The sequence below is a fragment of the Liolophura sinensis genome, chromosome 4 (genome assembly GCF_032854445.1).
Source record: "Liolophura sinensis isolate JHLJ2023 chromosome 4, CUHK_Ljap_v2, whole genome shotgun sequence".
Lineage (NCBI taxonomy): Eukaryota > Metazoa > Mollusca > Polyplacophora > Chitonida > Chitonidae > Liolophura > Liolophura sinensis.
The window spans coordinates 24219159-24242010 of NC_088298.1; the positions used below are offsets into that span (position 1 = coordinate 24219159).

The following is a 22852-nucleotide window of genomic DNA, read 5'->3' on the forward strand; positions in this document are numbered from 1 at the left end:
TACGAGGTTAAACACCAAGAAGGATTAGAAAATAAGTAAAACTTATAGAATCATGTCCCAAATGTCTTTCGTTCACACCAGGGAATGTTTTTTTTTTCCTGGTTTTAAACTGACTGCCCTTCGTTTAAGTGAAAAATATAGTGTGTAGCGTTAAAATAACAATCAAATACCATAAATGGCCTAAAATCTTAAGCACAAAAGTGCACTTTTAGAGGCATATAAATATCACAAAAACATTTTTTGGTGCTGAAACTCACAATTTTGAAGTAGAATATCTTAGGTCATTTAGGGTAATTAAATCCTAGAAATGTATTAAAAACGATTTCTTCTTTTTGTTACAGATGTGGATGAGTGTCTTGGTAACCCATGTGACCACTTTTGCCAGAACACGATTGGTCGGTTCTACTGCACGTGTGCAGATGGGTACAAGTTGGATACAGATGGTAGATCCTGTAAAGTTGCTGACATGGGTAAATATCATTATGTCAAACGTTTTATACATTTACATGAAAATTTTAAGACAAACAACTATGCTGATCTCAGAAGCTTAGGTGTTGAAAACCAAGGTAATGCTTATCAATTTTATTAAGCCAATGTGTCAGATGTATAATGGTACTTGGCTATCAAGGTGTGGAGGATTCCTGAAGGTTGAAGCCAATATGCCTGGCGGCACCCCAGTGTCATGAAACTCTCATAGATTTAAGTCTGACTTAAGCTGAACTTGTGACTTACCTGAGGAAATTTCCTTTTGAAGCTGGCTTGTACAAAGTACAGGCGTAGTTTATGTTATACCCTGAGCGTCTCTGTCCAATAACAGGGAAAGCAGTGTAAGGCATGGTATCTCAAAAAGTAGTGCCAGCATTGAGTTCAGGGTTTACACACATGTAGAGCACAATAACACGATATTCTGTCATTGATTAAGTGCTACAAGTTTAATACCGTGAATTACCAAAATTCTTGACTTAGTGTTTTGTGTATTATCATCTGATTTCAACATCTAAACAAAATGTTAGGTGTGGTATCTCAAAAAGTATAGCATGTATTGACCTGAAATTTTACAGGCATATAAAGCACAGTGGCACAAGGGTGATGTAACATGGCTCATGCTTTGTGTGCATGTTAATTGTCATAAATAATTGAGGTCAGGATTTTTAGTACTTTGTGTATTGAGCTGAAGTTTTGCATTCATGTGCCACCTACAGTTGAGCTCTTTGGTAACCTTGCTAACAAATCTAGGTTTCATTACCAAAAGTTGTCTTATACATTCATTACAGTGTTGAAAATTAGTGTTTAAATGTAAATCTAAAGTTCAGAAATGTTGCCACAAGTAAAAGACTAAGATCTAAGTCTAAGATTCAGAGGGCCACCTAATTCTGTTGAGATGTAAAGGAACACAATTCTAGTATCCTACGTGGAATTAATCAGTCCTTTTCGCATATGAAAGAGCAACTTTGAGTTCAATTTTTGCACATTTTACATTTGATTTTCAAGACAAAACTACACTGGTTGGATTGGCCATTTTCAGGGCTTCACAAAAAGTATAATTTTACCAGTCTACACAGAATAATGCCTTCAAAATATGCATGACTAAACACCCTGTCAGTGTGAAAGAGTTGCAGAATTGGTCTTCAGAACGGAATCAAAAATAAGCAAATCAAGTAAAAATCAAGAGTCTAATGCTGTAAAATTCCTGAATGTGTCATTGTATACATTGCTGTGTGTCCATATTTCTCTTTGTTAGCCACGCCTCCCCAGATTATCATGTCAAACCGCCACTACACCATATTTCTCTTTGTTAGCCACGTCTCTCCAGATTATCATCTCAAACTGCTACTACACCATATTTCTCTTTGTTAGCCACGCCTCTCCAGATTATCGTGTCAAACCGCTACTACACAGTATTTCTCTTTGTTAGCCACGCCTCCCCAGCTTATCATGTCAAACTGCTACTACACCATATTTCTCTTTGTTAGCCACGCCTCCCCAGATTATCATGTCAAACCGCTACCACACTGTATTTCTCTTTGTTAGCCACACCTCCCCAGCTTATCGTGTCAAACCGCTACCACACCGTATTTCTCTTTGTTAGCCACACCTCCCCAGCTTATCGTGTCAAACCGCTACTACACCATATTTCTCTTTGTTAGCCACGCCTCCCCAGGTTATCGTGTCAAACCGCTACAAAACCATATTTCTCTTTGTTAGCCATGCCTCCCCAGGTTTCTGTGTCAAACCGCTGCCACACCATATTTCTCTTCGTTAGCCACGCCTCCCCAGCTTATCGTGTCAAACTGCTGCAACACCATATTTCTCTTTGTTAGCCACACCTCTCCAGATTATCTTGTCAAACCGCTACTACACCATATTTCTCTTTGTTAGCCACGCCTCTCCAGATTATCTTGTCAAACCGCTACTACACCATATTTCTCTTTGTTAGCCACGCCTCTCCAGATTATCGTGTCAAACCGCTACTACACCATATTTCTCTTTGTTAGCCACGCCTCCCCAGATTATCGTGTCAAACCGCTACTACATTCGTAAGATGAACTTCAGCGGATCAACCGTGGAGCTGATCACAGATCGATTGGATAACGCAGTCGCTGTTGACTTTGATACCACACACATCTACTGGAGTGATATAACAACGTCTGTCAGCAAAATCTGCAGGATGAATGTGTCGTACGCCAAAAATCAGACCACGGGTCAGAGATATCTGGAGAAAAATAAGGTGAGATGTTATTACCGTGCTTTAGAGAAGAAATTCACGCATTCATCCATTCTATCTCCTAGGTTCATGGATAAAAATTTTCAGGTGATTTCAGGAAATAAGTATTGTTGAAGTATCTAGTCATTGACCAAAATGGCCAGTAGTAATTAATTTGTATTAAGTGGGGTCAGCTATTAGAAGAAATTTCATCGGGTTTTAATGGAAAAAGATTCTCTTTCTTGTTTTGTTTGACTTTTGCCACAGTTCATTATATCAGAAGAAAGCATCAGGGTTATGATTTTGAAGATTTTTTTTTACTTTAAAATGCAGTGGGTTATGATTTTTGTTTTTTTCATTGTTTGCAAGTGAAATTTTTATTAATTTATATTTTGTCTTTCTGTTTTGATTAGATTGAGATCCTTCATGATTCTACTGTGAGAAATCCTGACGGAATCGCCGTTTGACTGGATCGCTGGAAATCTCTACTGGTGTGACAAAACCACGGACTCCATTGAAGTCTCGAGATTGGATGGAAGATATCGCAAAGTCCTCGTCCGAGAAGGTCTTCAGGAGCCAAGAGCACTAGAAGTCTTTCCACAGAAGGGACTACTTTTTTACACTGACTGGGGTGATAAGGCTCATCTCAGTCGTATTAATATGGATGGTACAAATCCTGTGAAAATAGTTACGGAGGACTTAAGCTGGCCGAATGCACTAACGATCGATTATGTGGCTGAGAAGCTTTTCTGGGCAGACGCGAGCTTGGACTATATTGCCATGGCGGACTTAGATGGCGCAAACAAGAAGGTGGTTGTCTCGCAGAGCCTCCCGCATGTGTTCGCAATCACGACGTTCGGCAGTTACCTCTTCTGGACGGACTGGGAGACACAGTCTATCTATCGAGCGAGGAAGTTTACAGGAGAGAATGTCACCATGGTAGCGCACTTGATCCATCGGCCAATGGACATCCAGATTTATCATCCACTAAGGAGAACTCCATGTAAGCTTCTTAACCCAGGTTTTACTAGCTGCATGTTAGACCATCCTTACAAAATTAGTTTTTGGGCTCAACTTGCCCATATCAGAAGAAAATAGTGTAGGAAGGTATGGATTTCTATTAAGAAAGATTTAAAAATTAACATTCATAAATTTTTTAAATAAACTTTGATCAAAATCCCAACAAAAATTATGGTGACCTTTCAGCATAGTTCATGTGCAATGTCCTCTTTTGATTGGCTGTTGTTTATGCCTCAGTCTCTACTGATCCTTAACTTTTGATTGGCTGTTGTTTATGCCTCAATCTCTACTGATCCTTGGGTTATGATTGGCTGTGGTTTATGCCTATGTCTCTGCTGATCCTTGGGTTTTGATTGGCTGTTTACAGTGAAAGGCTCGGCCAATCCGTGTGAGAATAACGGAGGCTGCGGGAATTTGTGCTTGCTGCGGCCTGGCAAAGATGGCCAACTCGAGAAAACCTGTGCATGTCCAGAAAATCACGACCTGGCCTACGACAATTCTACCTGTATTGCAAATTGCACAAGGTAAGTTGTTAGATGAGGTTATCCCCCCTTAAGGCAGACAGGAGTTCCAAGCTGCCCTTGTTGCTGTCAACTGACATTATTCTCACGAATGACCATTACTACAGAACCCTTTATGTATCAGATCAACTGAACATAATATTTGATTTATTTGATGTATTTCTTCGATTGGTGATTATATACAACGGCATGTATAGGTACATGATGTGTGGAAAAGTTCATCAAGAATTGAACTTACCACAGGTCTATAGGGCACTCTAGTTTCCTCCACTCATAAAACTTACTGCCAAGTAGAACTGAAAACTCTTGAACATAGCATTGTAAAAACAACAATCAATTACATAAATATTATATTTGACCTAAAATAATTGTTATTATAGAGGTGTAAAATAAAGGTTATTGTAGAGGTATAAAATAAAGGTCATTGTGGAGGTATAAAATAAAGGTTATTGTAGAGGTATAAAATAAAGGTCATTATGGAGGAGTAAAATGAAGGTCATTATGACGATACAAAGCAGAGGTCATCGTGAAGGTGTAAAATGAAGGTCATTATGGAGGTATAAAGCAAAGGTCATTATGGAGGTATAAAATAAAGGTTATTATAGAGGTATTAAATAAAGGTCATTATGGAGATGTATAATGAAGGTCATTATGGAGGTAAAAAGCAAAGGTCATTATGGAGGTACAAAGCAAAGGTCATTATTGTGTAAAATAAAGGTTATTATAAGAGGTATAAAATAAAGGTCAGAAAATCTTGCTTCTGAGATCAATAAAACTTTCAGAATCAGCCCAAAGAGTTACATAAAGAAATTTTGTTAAATGAAGTGGGAAAATAATGGAAAACTCATAAAAGTGCTTCCTGTCTGTGTGAAGATGGTCCATAGATGTGAACCTTTATTATGTAACGGGTATTGTTGTGCTCCTAAAACATACATGAACTACACATGCACACACACGCAGGCACGCAGGCACGCACGCACGCACACACACACATACACACACACAGATGAAAACCATGCGTTCTACTGTGATTTTGAACTGTGTAGCTCATCCTCCAATCTCCTAGAGCCTGTCTTCTGAGCAGAGTTGTCTTTCATGTTTCTAGCGCCCAGGTTCTCTGTGACAAGACCTACAAGTGTATCCCGTTCTGGTGGCAATGTGACGGCCATCAAGACTGTGAAGATGGATCTGATGAAGTTGGATGTGGTAAGTTACAAAACTCTTCTGATTTCCAGATTTGATTATTTACTGATGTGATAATTATGACGTGACTGCCAGCTCAGGGTTCGAAATATTAAACTCTTTCTTTTTCCTGTGGCAGATGATTTGTTTTCTACCTGTCCAGAAATTTCTCACCTATTCCTGTCTCTTTAACAACGCGCCTGTCTTTAATAACACATCTCATTTTCATAACATCTTTTTAATAACACATAACTCTGTAATAACACATCCTCTCTTTGATAACACATCTCTCTTTGATAACACAGCCTCTCTTTGATAATGCATCTCTCTTTGATAACACATCCTCTCTTTAATAACACAGCCTCTCTTGGATAAAATGCCTCTCTTTGATAAACATCCTCTCTTTAATAACACAGCTTCTCTGTGATAACGAATCTCTCTTTGATAACACATCTCTCTTTCATAACACACACCTCTTTGATAACACATCCTCTCTTTAATAACACAGCCTCTCTTTGATAACATGCCCCTCTTTGAAAACACATCCTTTCTTTAATAACACGGCTTCTCTTTGATAACGAATCTCATTTTGATAACACAACCTCTCTTTGATAACGCATCTCTCTTTGATAACACGTTTCTCTTTAATAGGGCCAAACATCAAGCATCTATCAGACAAAAACAAAGTAATTATTGCAGATAAAAAAGGTTAAGTTCTAAGACTAGTTTTGATATGCTGAATTCTGGCTCAGAAATGTAATAGAAATTTCACAAATAGTGTGCTGTCACATATCACAGTAAACTGTTTCCACTCTCAGTGAGAAAAACTCTTTGTCCAGAGCAGGTGAACACCCCATTAGTTTCACCCGGCCAATCAGTTTTAGCCAATCAGTTTGTTTGTAATTCTGTAGTAAATTGAAGTTAAAGACACTGTCCCAAGGACCTGATATTTCACCCAAAAACATGCGCTTTAACAGCCAACTAAGCCCCCTGAAATATTATTCCTGGTGTTGAAACTTTTTTTTAATTGATATTTTTCAGTAAGATATCATCATAACTTTCTAGCAAACAGCAAAACACCTTTCTAAGATCATTGAAACTGTCAGAATGAGGAAAATATATCCAACTTAGTTATTGACAGACTTTTACCTTCATTCAGCGTGGGTACATGTATTGTCTGTTAATCAGTTGTTTAACATTTTGACACAGGTAAATACTATTGCAGTCAGGCTGGGCTGTACCAGTGTAAGAACGCCACGTCAGACATTGACTGTCTACCACCTACACAGATTTGTGACGGCAAACCCCAGTGTCCCAGTCGCTCCGATGAGGAAGACTGTAGTAAGTAGCGTTGTATTTTAGAGCATTACTTTGCGGCCAAAATGGTAACAAGTATTTAAGTCCGCGGTCACATTTAAGGATTTTTTTTTTCATGTCTGAGATATGCTGTGTGACTTTCCACTGCAAGTTCGTTTTCATAAAAGCGCATCACTGTTTATAGCACTGCTTATTGCAGTTGTATAATTTAGTGTGAAGGAATTGATTGGCTACGAACATACATTCATCTGCTTCTAAACAAAGAAAGTACACACTTCTAATGGGCAATCAATGAGTAGCTTAAAATCACCTGGTGGAAGTATTCTGGCTGCAACGCCATTGGCTATCGAAGCTACGTTTCTAATTTCATACATGCAGAAAATTGTTTAAAGCGAGAGTGATTACAAAGCCAGTAGCCTGCGTGGCTGAGGTGGTTAGCGTGCCAAGGCGGCAGCGTGACCCAGGAGCTTCTCACCAATGCGATGGCTGTGAGTTCAAGTCCAGCTCGTGCTGGCTTGCTCTCCAACTGTACGTGGGAAGGTCTGCAGAAACCTACAGATGGTCGTGGGTGTCGCCAGATTTTCCTCCCATAGTAATGCTGGCTGCCGTCAAATAAGTGAAATATTACTGGGTACGGTGTAAAACACCAATCAAGTAAATAAAAATGCTACAGTATCAACCGGGCTGGTAGGAAGATGGTTAAAGTCTGTCCTTTACTGGACAAAGGTCAGTGGTTTATCATGGGCTCTTCTTTTCCTCCACCCAAGTGAAAAAGTGAAAAAACTCTCCTGTAACCCTTTAAAAACAACTGAATAAGTGAAAATATATACATGACTATGTAATGGACTGTTAAAAAAATTACATCTGTTGTTTTGTATTTGTTTTGTTTTTTTTTCTAGAAAATTACCATTGTATGCATAACCAGTACAAATGCTCTAGTGCCCCCTACCAGTGCATCGCCAAAGTTCTCAAATGTGACGGAAACACAGATTGTACGAACGGAGAGGACGAGGCAGATTGTCGTATGTATTCCATAGTCCAGTCTACCTCCCCCTAGTTCAACAGTCCATGTTGTCCAGGCCCCGGGATCACAAAGTGATCTTTGACCGAAGGCAAAATTTTGGTCATTGAACTTTTGGTAGTTTCCTACATGTGATTTTAAATTTTGACGTAAGTCTTTAGATGGCCTCATGATCCCAGAGCAGGTATCTGTACATTATTTTCCTCTCCAACTACGTGTACAACAACATATTAGTATCAGAACCTGTCATTATTCATGGGGCCTATGTGAACAGAAAGGCGACCAATGGGTGTAATGAGGCCTATGTGAACAGAAGGGCGACCAATGGCTGTAATGAGGCCTATGTGAAAAGAAGGGCAACCAATGGCTGTGATGAGGTCTATGTGAAGAGAATGGCGATCAATGGCTGTGATGGGGCCTATGTTTATTGAAGACCACCTGTCTGCGACCATTGTGGCATAAAATTTTGTTCGTAATTCCTAGGATAGCTTGTCAGTCACTTGGCGATGTTGGTGGTTTTACCCCAGACAGAAGTCTTTTATAATATGGGGAAAATACCATTATGTCTTGAAATGAAAATCTTGTGCTACATGTAACTTTGTAAGAAGCTCTTCTCTGTAAGAACCTCCTCTTTGTAAGAACCTCTTCTTTGTTAGAACCTCCTCTTTGTAAGAACCTTTACATGCATGTGAATTTGAATAAAATTATAAAGTATTACATATTACTGCTGTACTTCACCTGAACGCACATCCAGAAGTACATCAAGGCTTAAAGATGATACTTTTTGATGCTAACACTTACATTTTTCTGATGAGGAATTCATGAAACGTCACTAAAAGCTGTTAAGTGGCCGTCTAAGATGGATGAGCCAATCAGAATCGAAAAACATCACTTGGAAAATGTTAGGTGTTTAGGTAAAATACAGTATTTCACGGTGCAAATAAGACAGAAAAATGCTAGCAGTAGCAAAAGATGATGGTCTTCGCCCTTCTTTTTATTCACAGCACACATCACATGTGCTCCTAATCAGTTTGGGTGCCAGAACGGTCGATGTGTGCCGTACGTCTGGCGCTGCGACCTTGACGACGATTGTGGCGATGCATCCGATGAACCGCAAAACTGCACAGACCTTGAGTGTCTGGAAGGCTACCTAAAGTGCGGCAAAACAGGGCGCTGTATACCGCAATCATGGCAGTGTGACGGCGACAATGACTGTGGACCAGAAGATATTACGGATGAAGATCCCAGACTTTGCAGTGAGTGTGGATTTATTTTCGTGTCCTCTTACATGAAGGTTACTGGTCAGATTATATGCCTAGAGCTGTTCCTCAACTGATATTCATGAATACTTGTTTGAAAAGTTCACTGGAGTCATAGATCAGTTTGATTACAGTACAAAAAGTGCTCTGCGAGGTTTTCTCCCACTAGGATGCTGGTCGCCGTCGTATAAGTGAAATATTTTTGAGTATTTTGTGAAACACCAATCAAATAAGTAAATAAAAATACAGTGTAAGAGCAAAAAGAAATTACATGTACATGTAAACCCTTTTCAGGTGAGACCTCCGTGGCTCAGTTGGTTAGCGCGCTAGCGCAGCGTAATGACCCAGGAGTCTCTCACCAATGCGGTCGCTGTGAGTTCAAGTCCAGCTCATGCTGGCTTCCTCTCTGGCCGTATGTGCGAAGGTCTGCCAGCAACCTGCGGATGGTCGTGGGTTTCCCCCGGGCTCTGCCCGGTTTCCACCCACCGTAATGCTGGCGGCTGTCGTATAAGTGAAATATTCTTGAGTACGGCGTAAAACACCAATCAAATAAATAAATCAAATCTTTTCAGGTACATGTCATGTTTCATGTCATCTTATTTGGAGCTTATGGCTTGAGCTGTTTGGTAGGGCACTCAGGGATAGGCCAAGTACTGATTGCCCTTTTTATCAGTAAACTGTGACTGGGTAGAGGGTAATGAATGAATGATTGATTGGGGTATCAGTGGCAGTATTTCAGCCATGTTGAGTGGAGAGGTGTCAGGTATGGTGTCTTCATCAATGCATTCCACTTAGGTAGCACTATAAATATCTTGGGAATATGACCAAAAGGGGTCCTCTGTGGCCGAGGTGGATAGCATGCCAGCGCAGTGCACAGATCTTGTGGCCTCTCACCAATACAGTCGCTGTGAGATGGGTTTTCCTCATGGGCTCTGCTCGGTTCCGCCCACCATAATGCTGGCCGCCAACGTATAGGTGAAATATTTTTGAGTACGGCGTTAAAGATCAATCAGATAGAGAAATAAATTAATAATATGGCCAAAGTAATGTTTAAATTGACAATAAACCCCCAACCAGGCATAAAGATATTTTGTAGGCATCAAAATAGACATTCATATACCAGCCATTCACCATAATGGACGTTACAGGTGAGTGATCGCAAGACCATTTTCCAAAATAGCATATAACACGAAATGACCAAAATGGCTAAGAAAGTATGTAAATGTAAGGAATTAGAATTGATCATGTGATGTGTGATTTACAGGTAATGTGACTTGCCAGCCATCCTATTTCCAGTGCGACAACAACCGGTGCATCCCTAACCGCTGGACCTGTGACTACGATGACGATTGTAGAGACGGATCAGATGAAAAGGCTAACTGCAGTATGTATTTTGTTCCGGACGGAAGCGAGATATGCTGTTATATTGTTAGTATTCGCTCAGTATCATATGTGGATCATGCACATGGTTTTCGTTTTGTTTCGTATTTCTTTAAAGGTAAAAAAACAGTCGTCTGTCATCTGTACTACATGTTTCACCATTACCGTCATCCTTATTGATTAAGATCAAGGTTGAGATAGAGCAATGAGTTAATGGATATTCTGTAATGATGTAATAAAAACACACGTACATCATATACTAGTACGAGAAAGCTTTTGCTGCCAAATGTGACATCATATACTAGTACGAGAAAGCTTTTGCTGCCAAATGTGACATCATATACTAGTACGAGAAAGCTTTTGCTGCCAAATGTGACATCATATACTAGTACGAGAAAGCTTTTGCTGCCAAATGTGACATCATATACTAGTACGAGAAAGCTTTTGCTGTCAAATGTGACATCATATACTAGTACGAGAAAGCTTTTGCTGCCAAATGTGACATCATATACTAGTACGAGAAAGCTTTTGCTGTCAAATGTGACATCATATACTAGTACGAGAAAGCTTTTGCTGCCAAATGTGACATCATATACTAGTACGAGAAAGCTTTTGCTGCCAAATGTGACATCATATACTAGTACGAGAAAGCTTTTGCTGTCAAATGTGACATCATATACTAGTACGAGAAAGCTTTTGCTGCCAAATGTGACAAGAGAGAATTTAAACATTCTGTTAATAAAAAAAGACTGCTATAGATGTTATGCTCTCATATTTTCTTCTGTTTACACACATCATTTTGTTTCCATGCGTGCTAAAATGAGTGTATGGGTACATGTCAGTTGTTAAACACAGTTGTTTACGCGTAGTTCAGTTGTGTAGAAATACAGGAGAGATGTGAAGAACAAAAGGAGTTTTATGCGTAGTTCAGTTGTGTAGAAATACGGGAGAGCTGTGAAGAACAAAAGGAGTTTTATGCGTAGTTCAGTTGTGTAGAAATACGGGAGAGCTGTGAATAACAAAAGGCATTTTATGTGTAGTTCAGTTGTGTAGAAATACAGGAGAGATGTGAAGAACAAAAGGCATTTTATGTGTAGTTCAGTTGTGTAGAAATACAGGAGAGATGTGAATAACAAAAGGCATTTTATGTGTAGTTCAGTTGTGTAGAAATACAGGAGAGATGTGAAGAACAAAAGGCATTTTATGTGTAGTTCAGTTGTGTAGAAATACAGGAGAGATGTGAAGAACAAAAGGCATTTTATGTGTAGTTCAGTTGTGTAGAAATACAGGAGAGATGTGAAGAACAAAAGGCGTTTTATGTGTAGTTCAGTTGTGTAGAAATACAGGAGAGATGTGAAGAACAAAAGGCAGTCTGGTCCTGTAGTGTAGAAATATGCAACCTACCCTAAATCTGCTAATTTTTAGGACAGATATCATCACTGCTGACAACAAAGAATTGCATTTTTTGGGAAAAGTATTTATATTAAGATGTTGTTCAGCAGATGTGTTCACCACCTGAAAAGAAAAAAAATATATGCCTGTTACAATTTCACGTATATTGGCCAAAAAGAACAGACCAGGTGTCACAAAATTAGAAGAACTAAAGTAGAACATTCCACCCGCAGATTAGAGGAGTACAGCTTGTTTTTTTTATTCCGTTGAAATATTTGTGTTTGTTTTCTAGCTGCCAGGAATTGTTCAGAGAGTGAGAAACGCTGTGACAACGAGAAGTGTATCCAGGGACACCTGTGGTGTAATGGTGTGGCTAACTGTGATGATGGCAGCGACGAAGTCAACTGCAGTAAGTATTACCAGTGCCCACTACAGTCTTTTTGACACCGCGTCTGGTTGAAATGTATAGTGATGTGTTGGAATTGTTTCATTTTAACCTGATAAATAAACTCATTGTTTCCAAAAGAAATAAACTGGTAAACATTTGATTGGCTAAGATAGAGTCTACAGCCATTTTTAGCTTGCCTGTACAGAGTTCATGGGTAGCTCATGCAGTCCCCCAAGGGTCTGCGAAGGCATCCAGTAATCATATAACTGTCAAGCATTGAATTTAAAAAGGGTAAGTGTGAACATTTGAATTACCAAAACTAGTGAGTAAAAACTTATGTTCCCATGGTGATGGAAAACTGGAGAATGTGTTGAATTTCACACATTTTAAGAAAAGTTAAAGGAGATTGCTGTAATGTTTGATTGATACACTTTGATATAGCGCGACGACATATGTGACACATATTCATAGTTTCGAGCATCCGGGTTCCTGGCAAGGAGCAGGAGGTGACAAATAACACAGAGCTAAATGGGTGAAATGCTGATGTTTGCCAATTGCTAAAGCTTGAAGTACCACAGGACATTGGAACTGTCCCATCTGAAGGCTAGACACATTCTGATTACTTTTCCTGATAGAATTTCTTACCTGAAAGCTATATTTTTCATTTCTGCGCTAAAATCTCCTTCAGTGCTTATCTCTTTTGGGTTAAAGTCACTTTGTTTTCACCTCCAGTACGCTAATCACATGATCAAAGAGTGTGCTGATGATTGGCTGAGAGCAGCTATGACATCACTGCAAAACTATGCATTAATATACTTTTTTCCTTACACGTTATACATGTAGCTCTCTTTTTTACAACACTACCTGCACTAGACAACCTTGACCTTTGGAGCCTGCGAGACGCATGCAGGCTTGTTCAGGCTTAGCCTCATCTTGTCTCCTCTCATGAAACTATAGAGTCAGGATTTATCCGTAAAATTCTTTCCGGTTTTAGTTAGAATGATTACAATACATACTCCAGATAAAGAGAATACATGTCTATAAAGTATTATTAGAGACAAAGGCTGACACAGATTGTTTGTGGTTCCTGACTTCCTGCCTCATCACTCCCTGCCTCATCTCTTCCTGCCTCATCACCATGAACCAGTGACCTCTGCGTTGTTCAAGATTTCTGCATAAAATTAACTAGCGGTGGCGGTGATGTAAAGTGAAAGGTACATAGCGACACATGCGCTGTGAGGAGTATGGTTTTTATCATAAACAGTGGCCATTTTTCCATGGATGTCTAAATAACAAAAGCTAATAGAATCAAGTCGAGTTACTTGTGTAGTCTGAGAATTTGCAAATTCAGAAAAGAGTTTGATCCCTGAAAGTATGTAATGTTGCAGATATTTAGGTATAAAGATACTCAGATACTCAGACTTCAGACGTGTTGTTGTTGTTGCAGCAAACACAGACTGTGACCCAGAAAGTCAGTTTAAGTGCGAATCTGTCTCGCATTGTATACCTTTGGCCTGGAAGTGCGATGGTGATCGGGACTGCGCTGATGGCTCAGACGAGAAGGGATGTGGTAAGTCGCCATGGCAAACAGTATTTGTGTTAAATTCCTTTTTCTACTCTTTAAGATGTACTTACGAATTAAAATTATTTATTTGAAGCACTACATCAATTTTTCTGTAGAAATGTGTGTAAAGATTTCACTCTCTTTCACTTGATTTAGGCATCATATTTATGTTTTCTTCTCCAATAACACATTGGTCATGTTGTTGTTGATCTGACAGGGAACCGAGACTGTTCGCCTGGGGATTTCCGTTGTAAGAACTCAGGCTGTCGACCGATGGCATGGCGTTGTGATGGTGATAACGATTGCGATGATGCATCTGATGAAGATTACAATATGTGTGGTAAGTGTCAGAGGCTGTGATTGGATGAGAGTGGAGAAAGGAGATCCAGGGTTAAAGAAAATTGCAGGAACAGTTGTACTGAAGATAAAACCCTATAGCATAAAATTGTTATTTTTTTCATGAAGAAACTTTCAGATGTGAAACAAGCTGCACCAGTGCTTGGCTAATCAAAATTTATTCATTTGATTGGTATTTTGCGCTGCACCCAAGAATATTGTACAGGTGTGACAATGGCCAGCATTATTGTGGGAGCCAACTGGACAGAGCCCAGAGGAAACCCAAGGTTGCTGGAGGACAAATGTTGTAACCATCTGACCCAGATACTTGAACATCACTCGCTCCGGCCGTACGTGGGAATGTCTGACAGCAGCCTAGGGATGGTCGTGGGTTTTCCCCGGGCTGTTCCCAGTTTCCTCCCACCGTAATTGATGACAAAAAACATTCAGCAAGGCTGAAGACAACTTCTGTATGTCAAAGGAAGTTCATCAGTAACTTACCAAAAGTCAGTTGTTTTAACCCTGGGCAGTTTTATTTCTTCCATCCATAAAACTGACTGCCATCATATAAGTGAAAAATTCTCAGTATGGTATTATAAATATATAGGTGCCCTAAATGACCTAGAATTTCATCCACAAAAGTGCATTTTTAGAGGCTATTAAATTTCACAAAATATTAATTTTTGGTGCTGAAACTTAGAAGTTTCCAGTGGAATATCATCCCATGTTCCAATCAAACCTCAAAACAGTGGAATATCATCCCATGTTCCAATCAAACCTCAAAACAGTGGAATATCATCCCATGTTCCAATCAAACTGCAAAACAGTGGAATATCATCCCATGTTCCAATCAAACTGCAAAACAGTGGAATATCATCCCATGTTCCAATCAAACCTCAAAACAGTGGAATATCATCCCATGTTCCAATCAAACTGCAAAACAGTGGAATATCATCCCATGTTCCAATCAAACTTCAAAACAGTGGAATATCATCCCATGTTCCAATCAAACTGCAAAACAGTGGAATATCATCCCATGTTCCAATCAAACTGCAAAACAGTGGAATATCATCCCATGTTCCAATCAAACTGCAAAACAGTGGAATATCATCCCATGTTCCAATCAAACTTCAAAACAGTGGAATATCATCCCATGTTCCAATCAAACTTCAAAACATTGGAATATCATCCCATGTTCCAATCAAACTTCAAAACAGTAGAATATCATCCCATGTTCCAATCAAACTTCAAAACATTGGAATATCATCCCATGTTCCAATCAAACTTCAAAACACCTTTCAAAAATCAGAAGAACTCTCAGCATGAGGAAAAATAGGCGACTTAATCATGGAGGAAATTTATAGTCATTTAGGGTATATCATTAAATACCATTGTGCACAAGTTTGCTGAATAACGTTAGGGTATATCATTAAACATCATTGTGCACAAGTTTGCTTAATAATGTTAGGGTATATCATTAAATACCGTTGTGCACAAGTTTGCTTAATAATGTTAGGGTATATCATTAAATATCATTGTGCACAAGTTTGCTTAATAATGTTAGGGTATATCATTAAATACCATTGTGCACAAGTTTGCTTAATAATGTTAGGGTATATCATTAAATATCATTGTGCACAAGTTTGCTTAATAATGTTAGGGTATATCATTAAACATCATTGTGCACAAGTTTGCTTAATAATGTTAGGGTATATCATTAAATACCATTGTGCACAAGTTTGTTGAATAACGTTAGGGTATATCATTAAATATCATTGTGCACAAGTTTGTTGAATAATGTTAGGTAATTCATTAAATATCATTGTGCACAAGTTTGCTTAATAATGTTAGGGTATATCATTAAACATCATTGTGCACAAGTTTGTTGAATAACGTTAGGGTATATCATTAAATATCATTGTGCGCAAGTTTGCTTAATAATGTTAGGGTATATCATTAAACATCATTGTGCACAAGTTTTCTTAATAATGTTAGGGTATATCATTAAATATCATTGTGCACAAGTTTGCTGAATAATGTTAGGGTATATCATTAAACATCATTGTGCACAAGTTTGCTTAATAATGTTAGGGTATATCATTAAATATCATTGTGCACAAGTTTGCTGAATAACGTTAGGGTATATCATTAAATATCATTGTGCACAAGTTTGCTTAATAAGGTTAGTCGTTATTGTATTTCAGCAAATGTTACTTGTCCTCCGGGCCGTTTCCGTTGCGGAAATCACAAGTGTATTTGGTGGGCACGAGTTTGCGATGGCGAGGATTCCTGCGGGGACAATTCTGACGAGAAAGACTGTGAGTGGTTCAAACTCGGCCAATCAAGGCTTCCTTTTAATCTGAGTTGAACAATATACTTAAATTCAAATATATCAGTGGACATATGATATAAGAGTACTGGGCTTTATTTTATGTTTTATATACATCTGCGTTTACATGTACTTTATTCTTGGCATTTGCAATAAAGAGCTATATTCTTGCTAAAGTGTCATCAGCAGGTTATTGCAGTGAGACAGCATTATGAGTTTGTGGACATTTGGAAAGACCTGCTAGGAGGAAATTCTATTGTGCAAGCATAAGATTTTTTTCAGACAATAAAAAAATTTTTAAAAAAGGACAGATTTAGCTTAAAAATAACAAAATTACGAGACTTTGCAGATGCTAGTACTTTTCACTTTTTCATCTCAGTGAATGTGTGTAAGGTTGACATATTTGTATCCTTCTTTGGTTCTTTTAGGTTTTAAGAATCCACCTGTGCATTGCAAGGATTCTGACTTCCGATGCTTAAATGGAGCAAAGTGTGTTCCGTTTGCACGTGTTTGTGACGGTAACTCTGACTGTGACGACACATCAGATGAGGCTGAACCCATGTGCAGTAAGTGAGCTCAAGACCATAACTTTCCACAATGCAGTTTTGCGAGAAACATAAAAACTTTCTGGTTCCCAAATGCAACTTTCTGAGAAACATGAAACTTTTCCCAAGGACACGTTTGTTTGTAATAAACAAAAAAATGTTCTATAGCCAAAAAGCATTTCCACAGTAGAAAAACAAAGACAGGTGGCAAGAAATCTGCTTCCCAAATGTAAGTTGCAAGAAACTTCTCCCTAATGCAAGTTTGCAAGAAATTTCTCTCAATTGCAAGTAACGTCTCCCAAATGCAAGTTTGCAAGAAACATTAAAACTTTTCCAAATACAAGTTTCAGGAATTGTGATAACTTTCTGCTTTCCCCAAGTTTGCAAGAAAAATGAAAGTTTTTCCAAATGCAAGTTGGTGTAAATTAAAAACTTGCCTGAATGCAAGTATGCTAGAACCAGGTCATTTTCATGCCTCTTCCAGATTACTAAGCTGCTGTTGTGAGACATGCCTACTCATTTTGTGTTTATTTATTTGTTTGACTACTGTTTAACCTGATATTGATGAATTATATACCTACAAATTTATAGGTGCGTGTTGCGAGATGTGTGAGATGGTTAATTATAAGTAAAATCGGCTTCATACGCAAGTGAAATCTGCGTGAAATGCATGTGTAAAGGAGACATCACACTTTACAAAGAGATTTGCAACATACACACTCTTTACGGAAATGTTAGAAAGTGTTTTTGCAGATGCAGGCAACAACAACAAGAACAACTTTGTGAGCAATTCCACAAACACAGTTGTAATTGTATTGACTGTGTTTTATGATGATTCTGAGATGTGTTTAGTCCCATACTATCTAATACAAGGACAAGACCAACAACTTTTGACTTTGTTTTAGTTGCATCTAGATGCTTTTGACCGTGTATACAAACATCAATGTAATGTTGTTGTTCCACCATTCACAAACTTGGCATTTGTCACTGTCATTTTTAGAAATTAGTTACCTATTGACTAATATTAATCATTAAAGTACGATGTTAAACCCCGTGTAAACATGTTAAAACTGATTTGAACCGGTACGGGTCTAATGTTTATAAAAAAAGCACCTAGAAATAACTGAAATCTGGTCCAACTTTGTTAACCTTGTCTAGCCATTATTATAGCGTAATTTTGTCCATGACTAACCTGCCTATTTTTCCATATTCTGAGAGTTCTGTAGATTTTAGAAAGGAGTTTTGATGTTGGCTTACTACATGGAATGATATTCTACTGGAATTTTTCAGCACAAAAAATAATATTTTGTGCCTGTAAAAATGCACTTTTGTGGACAAAATTTGATCTCATTAGGTTATAAATGATATGACCTATATATTCTGACTTATTGAATTTATTCGCTGAACTTTAACGGTTGCAAATTCTGAACTTGAAATGATTATATGGATATTTTTGTGCGTGCTTCAGAAATGCGGAACAGGACTTGCACACCGACAAGTTGTGAGTACAATTGCACTCAGCTGGATTATGGGATTCGATGTGAATGTCACCTAGGTTACAAGCTTGCAGAGGATGGTAGAAATTGTGAAGGTAATGACATTTCTGTTTTTGAAGTCAGTTTTTAATAACACTTTACATGGTGTGAAAATCTTGAAAACTGACTTGAAATAGCTATATAATTTTTTCGCGTGAATTTGAAAGAGGAGACAGGACAAAGACGGACAAGGTAAATGACGTCAAATTATATCGGTGACGAAGTTACACATTTGCCTGATTCTATTGATTTTAGAAATGTGTTTTTAGGTTTGTTAGGAAGGTTAGAGGATATCTTATTGGAAAGTGTAATTTTCTTTACCCAAAGTAATATTTTAGGACATTTATTTGCCTTTAAAAATGCTTTTTTTTTTGTTCAAAGGTTTTGAACCATTTATTTGCTGTCTTTGATTTTAACCTTAATAGACATTAAAGGACAGCCACAGACATTAAAGGATTGCAAATGACATTCTATGGTTTAAATTTTTCAGATAACAATGAGTGTGAGCAATTCGATACTTGCTCTCAGATCTGCGTGAATTTCCCAGGGACATACAAATGTAAATGTGATGAGGGTTATCAGCAGGGGATGAAAACAGGCTACAGGAAACAGTGTGTAGCTAAGGGTAAGAGTTATGCTATAATTATTTATTTGATTGGGTGTTTTCACGCGGTACTCAAGAATATTTCGGTTTCCACCCACCATAATGCTGGCCGCCGTCGTATAAGTGAAATATTCTTGAGTACGGCGTAAAACACCAATCAAAAAAAAAAAAAAAAAAAAAAATTATGAAAATCACACCAAAAATGTTTTGTTTGTGTCAATAAAGATCCAGGCTTCATAAAACTGTGCAGATTATTTCTCTACACCCCATATTTCTCTCAGAATGTTTTAAAATATTGGTCGCAGGGGTGGTTTGAAAAGGTGGAAGAATTAGGGTAAATCATGTTGTGCAGGAATGAGCCTGAGCAGTTCAACTGACGTCACTTGTCTTCAGGACGCTGTAATTGTTCCATGATGCATCTTTGTGATCTTACATATCAGCGATGCGTGCAGTGGACGGGGCTTGCTTTTTCTTAGCTCAGCTTTAAATAAACGCTGCACAATAATGGTTTTCTGTTTGATATTTCTGCGTATGAAATGATGCTAGGTGTTGCATAAGTTGCCAAGCATTTTCATGAACAGTTTATAACAAAACCCTACCTGAGGTAAATTGACAGGATGCCATATTTCATCTGTAACATGTGACTATTTGTCAGCTATCACACTTTTGTTGCTGCTCTAGTTTTAGTCCACTCACAGTAAGTCTTGTATATTTCTCGCTGTCAGGGCGCACAAAGTCAGAAGCAGTTTTGATTAGACTGAGTTACGATTTAAGACCTCATCTTGATATTTTGTTGTATTGTTCTTTAGGCAAAGCTGCTTACATGCTGATAGCTGTGGAAGATCAACTGAAGAAGATCAATGTGGTGAAAAACAGCCCACAGCTTGATCTGCTTGAGATGTTGAAGGTCAGTGGAGAACAATTTAGTGCATGTATTTGGATGTAAACTGACGCATCCTAGCATCAGTAAGTGATCTGATCGTAGGAAGGATGCCTCATTTTATTTACGTCAACAACTGGAATGTTAAAGACAACCTTTTTAAAATTATTATCTTTGGTTTGGTTTCACTTTTGTTTTGGTTACACCTTCACTTTTGTGTTGGTTACACCTTCACTTTTGTGTTCCTTTCACTTTTGTGTTCCTTTCACTTTCATGTTGCTTACTTATTCACTTTTATGTTGATTTCACTTTCACTATCTTTTGCCTTAGTTTCATTTTCACTTTTTTTTTTAACATACTTTCATTTTTGCTTTCACTTTTATTCTCAGGAGGAGAAGCCTCAGAGGATAGATTCAGTGGCAGTGGATATAAAAGAGTTAAAGGCTTTCATAGTCAGTCATGAGGACAGACAGATACGAACCTTGACAATCCCTGATATCACCAAAAATGTGGCACTGAAACAGGAACGCACGAAACGAAAGGCAGCCCAGCCATCAAGACATGCCTTACCGGTAAGTTTCATGGTTGGAATTGGATCTGAAGGCATGCATTGTGATCATGTATCAGAATTTGAATTTAAGCTCTAAAGACAGTGGTTTCAAGAAAAGTTAACTATTCTGTATGGTTGCTGGCACTTAAAGCTAAGAGGGTTTATGGCAGATTTTCATCTCACACCAAGTGGCGTTGTAGTGAATTACAACTGACAGGTAGCATTGTGTTGTTGCAGACGTTAAATCTGTTGTGGTGCGGCTTTGTCAATGGCATATGTGGTCTACTTATTGTGACATCATGCCAGTAGAAGCTACAGTGGAACATTTAACTCGACTCCAATGACTTAAATGCATTTAGCTCAACTCCAATGACTTAAATGCTTTTAGCTCATCTCCAATGACTTAAATGCTTTTAGCTTGACTCCAATGACTTAAATGCATTTAGCTCAACTCCAGTGACTTTGGACTTCTGCTGATATCCCATTAAATTCATCATTGTGAAATTGTGATGTACTTTGAGTAACCTTCAGAGTCTGGACAGTGTCTAAATAAATGGAAATGAAATCAAATTTTTAACAATTGTATTTTTTTTTATTTATTTCCAAACTACAGCTGAAGAACTTACAAGAACCTCGTGGTATTGCTGTGGACTGGGTGAACAAGAACTTCTATTGGACGGATGCAGCCAGCCAGACAATCTCATTGGCTGATTATGACGGAAAGCGACAGATAACAATTATCTCCACTCACTTGGGCGAACCTTTTGCTATTGCGGTCGACCCTCTTGCAGGGTAAGGGTAGAATGGGTTTTATAAGGCTTCATGTGCTGATGGTCATGCTAGGGGTGTTTAATTTCCTATTGTTTATGCATTTATATGAACAGTGTAAAGAGAATTAAGTAAAAGGAAAATATTGCAGAGATGGTAGTCACTGGAATAGATGTACCTAAATGCTGTGCTGTCAATGAATTTAACATACAGTCACATTAAACAATGAACAGGGACCAGACCTCAGGTATACTTGGTCCACCAGATTGTTCCATTGCCATGGTGATTGGAAGGTTGTCTTGTGTCTTCTTACATTAAGTTCAGTGAATATATGTCAATAATGATGCCCCTCTCCGTACGTACTTGGGAAGGTCTGTCAGCATCGTGCGGATGGTCATGGGTTTCCCTCTGGCTCGGCCCAGTTTCCTCCCACCATAATGCTGACCATTGTCTTATAAGTGAAATATTCTTTTTTACAGCGTAAAACACAAGTCAAATCAATAAATCAAATAAATCAATAATGATGGCACCTTCGCGCGTTTTGTAGGAAAATCTTTTGGACTGATCGCGGATTGTTTGCCAAACTAGAGAGTGCAAACTTGGATGGAAGCAGCCGTAAAGTACTGGTTGACAAGAACATACTGTGGCCAGTGGGATTGGCCATCGACTACCCGGCACAGAGACTGTACTGGACTGATGCGAAGGCATATACCGTGGAATCTATCAAGCTGGACGGAACTGGCAGGCATCTTGTTAGGGCCATCAAGGGTAAGTCAGGAATACTCAAGATACAAGGTTTTACTGAAATATAAACGAAGTATTTTTCAGTTTTCACCTGCTCTATGTTGGGCCTTTGCACATCACATATATGGGAGCCGTTTTTAAAGTTAAATGTGTCTAGCATCTAGATGGAACTAAATGTAAAATAGCAACCTGGAGAGTAATACCAGAGTGGCGATAACAATGTGAAAATGGTCACACGTAACCAGTGAAATATGGCCTCTTGACAATTTATGTCATTTAGGGTTTGCAACTCCTGTCGTTAAGTTAAGTGGTAAATGAGTAAGGCCCTTTGTTGTAGCAGTTGTCGTAATGGTTACCATCAATATGTTTGTCCCACGGGCATATTTTTTGTTGACACCACATTTACACTTTTAATAAGTGTTGATAACCCTGTTCAATTTTTGTAACCTTGGTCGATTTTTTTCAAGGTCATTGGGGTCATTTAGTGTATACTTTGTGACAGGCTTGTAAACACAATATCACTTGAAATGTTTAAGCAGCTTTCTTCAGACAAGTAAAACTTCTTCGGTTCTGGAGAAACTTTTACTGCGGATGCATATTTAGACTTCTGGTGGTGTTTAAACGCACTTCAAATGTGTTCTGGAGCTTTTTTTTGGAAAGTAGTGACAGCTGCCTGAAATTCAGAAGCTCTTGATTATTGAGGTCACTGGTTCAAATCCAACCCATGCTTTTACAGCCGCTGCGTTGAGTGGTTTGTCAAGTATCTGGTGATCTCTCCAGTTTCTTTCACAGATTTATCTGTTACTACTCACG

General features: G+C 38.4%; 1 protein-coding gene across 1 annotated transcript in view; it reads left to right on the forward strand.

The window, feature by feature from the left end:
• The window catches only part of LOC135464538 (low-density lipoprotein receptor-related protein 1-like), a 187374-nt gene that overhangs the window by 147524 nt on the left and 16998 nt on the right, over positions 1-22852 (forward strand). Inside the window, 21 exon segments of the mRNA XM_064741962.1 lie at positions 342-470; positions 2496-2674; positions 3118-3168; positions 3170-3707; positions 4092-4248; positions 5351-5451; positions 6637-6768; positions 7644-7766; positions 8770-9021; positions 10289-10408; positions 12089-12205; positions 13632-13754; positions 13966-14088; positions 16289-16402; positions 16842-16979; positions 18427-18549; positions 18984-19118; positions 19907-20004; positions 20367-20549; positions 21141-21319; positions 21843-22063. Of these exon segments, the coding sequence (XP_064598032.1) occupies positions 342-470; positions 2496-2674; positions 3118-3168; positions 3170-3707; positions 4092-4248; positions 5351-5451; positions 6637-6768; positions 7644-7766; positions 8770-9021; positions 10289-10408; positions 12089-12205; positions 13632-13754; positions 13966-14088; positions 16289-16402; positions 16842-16979; positions 18427-18549; positions 18984-19118; positions 19907-20004; positions 20367-20549; positions 21141-21319; positions 21843-22063 (3336 nt within the window).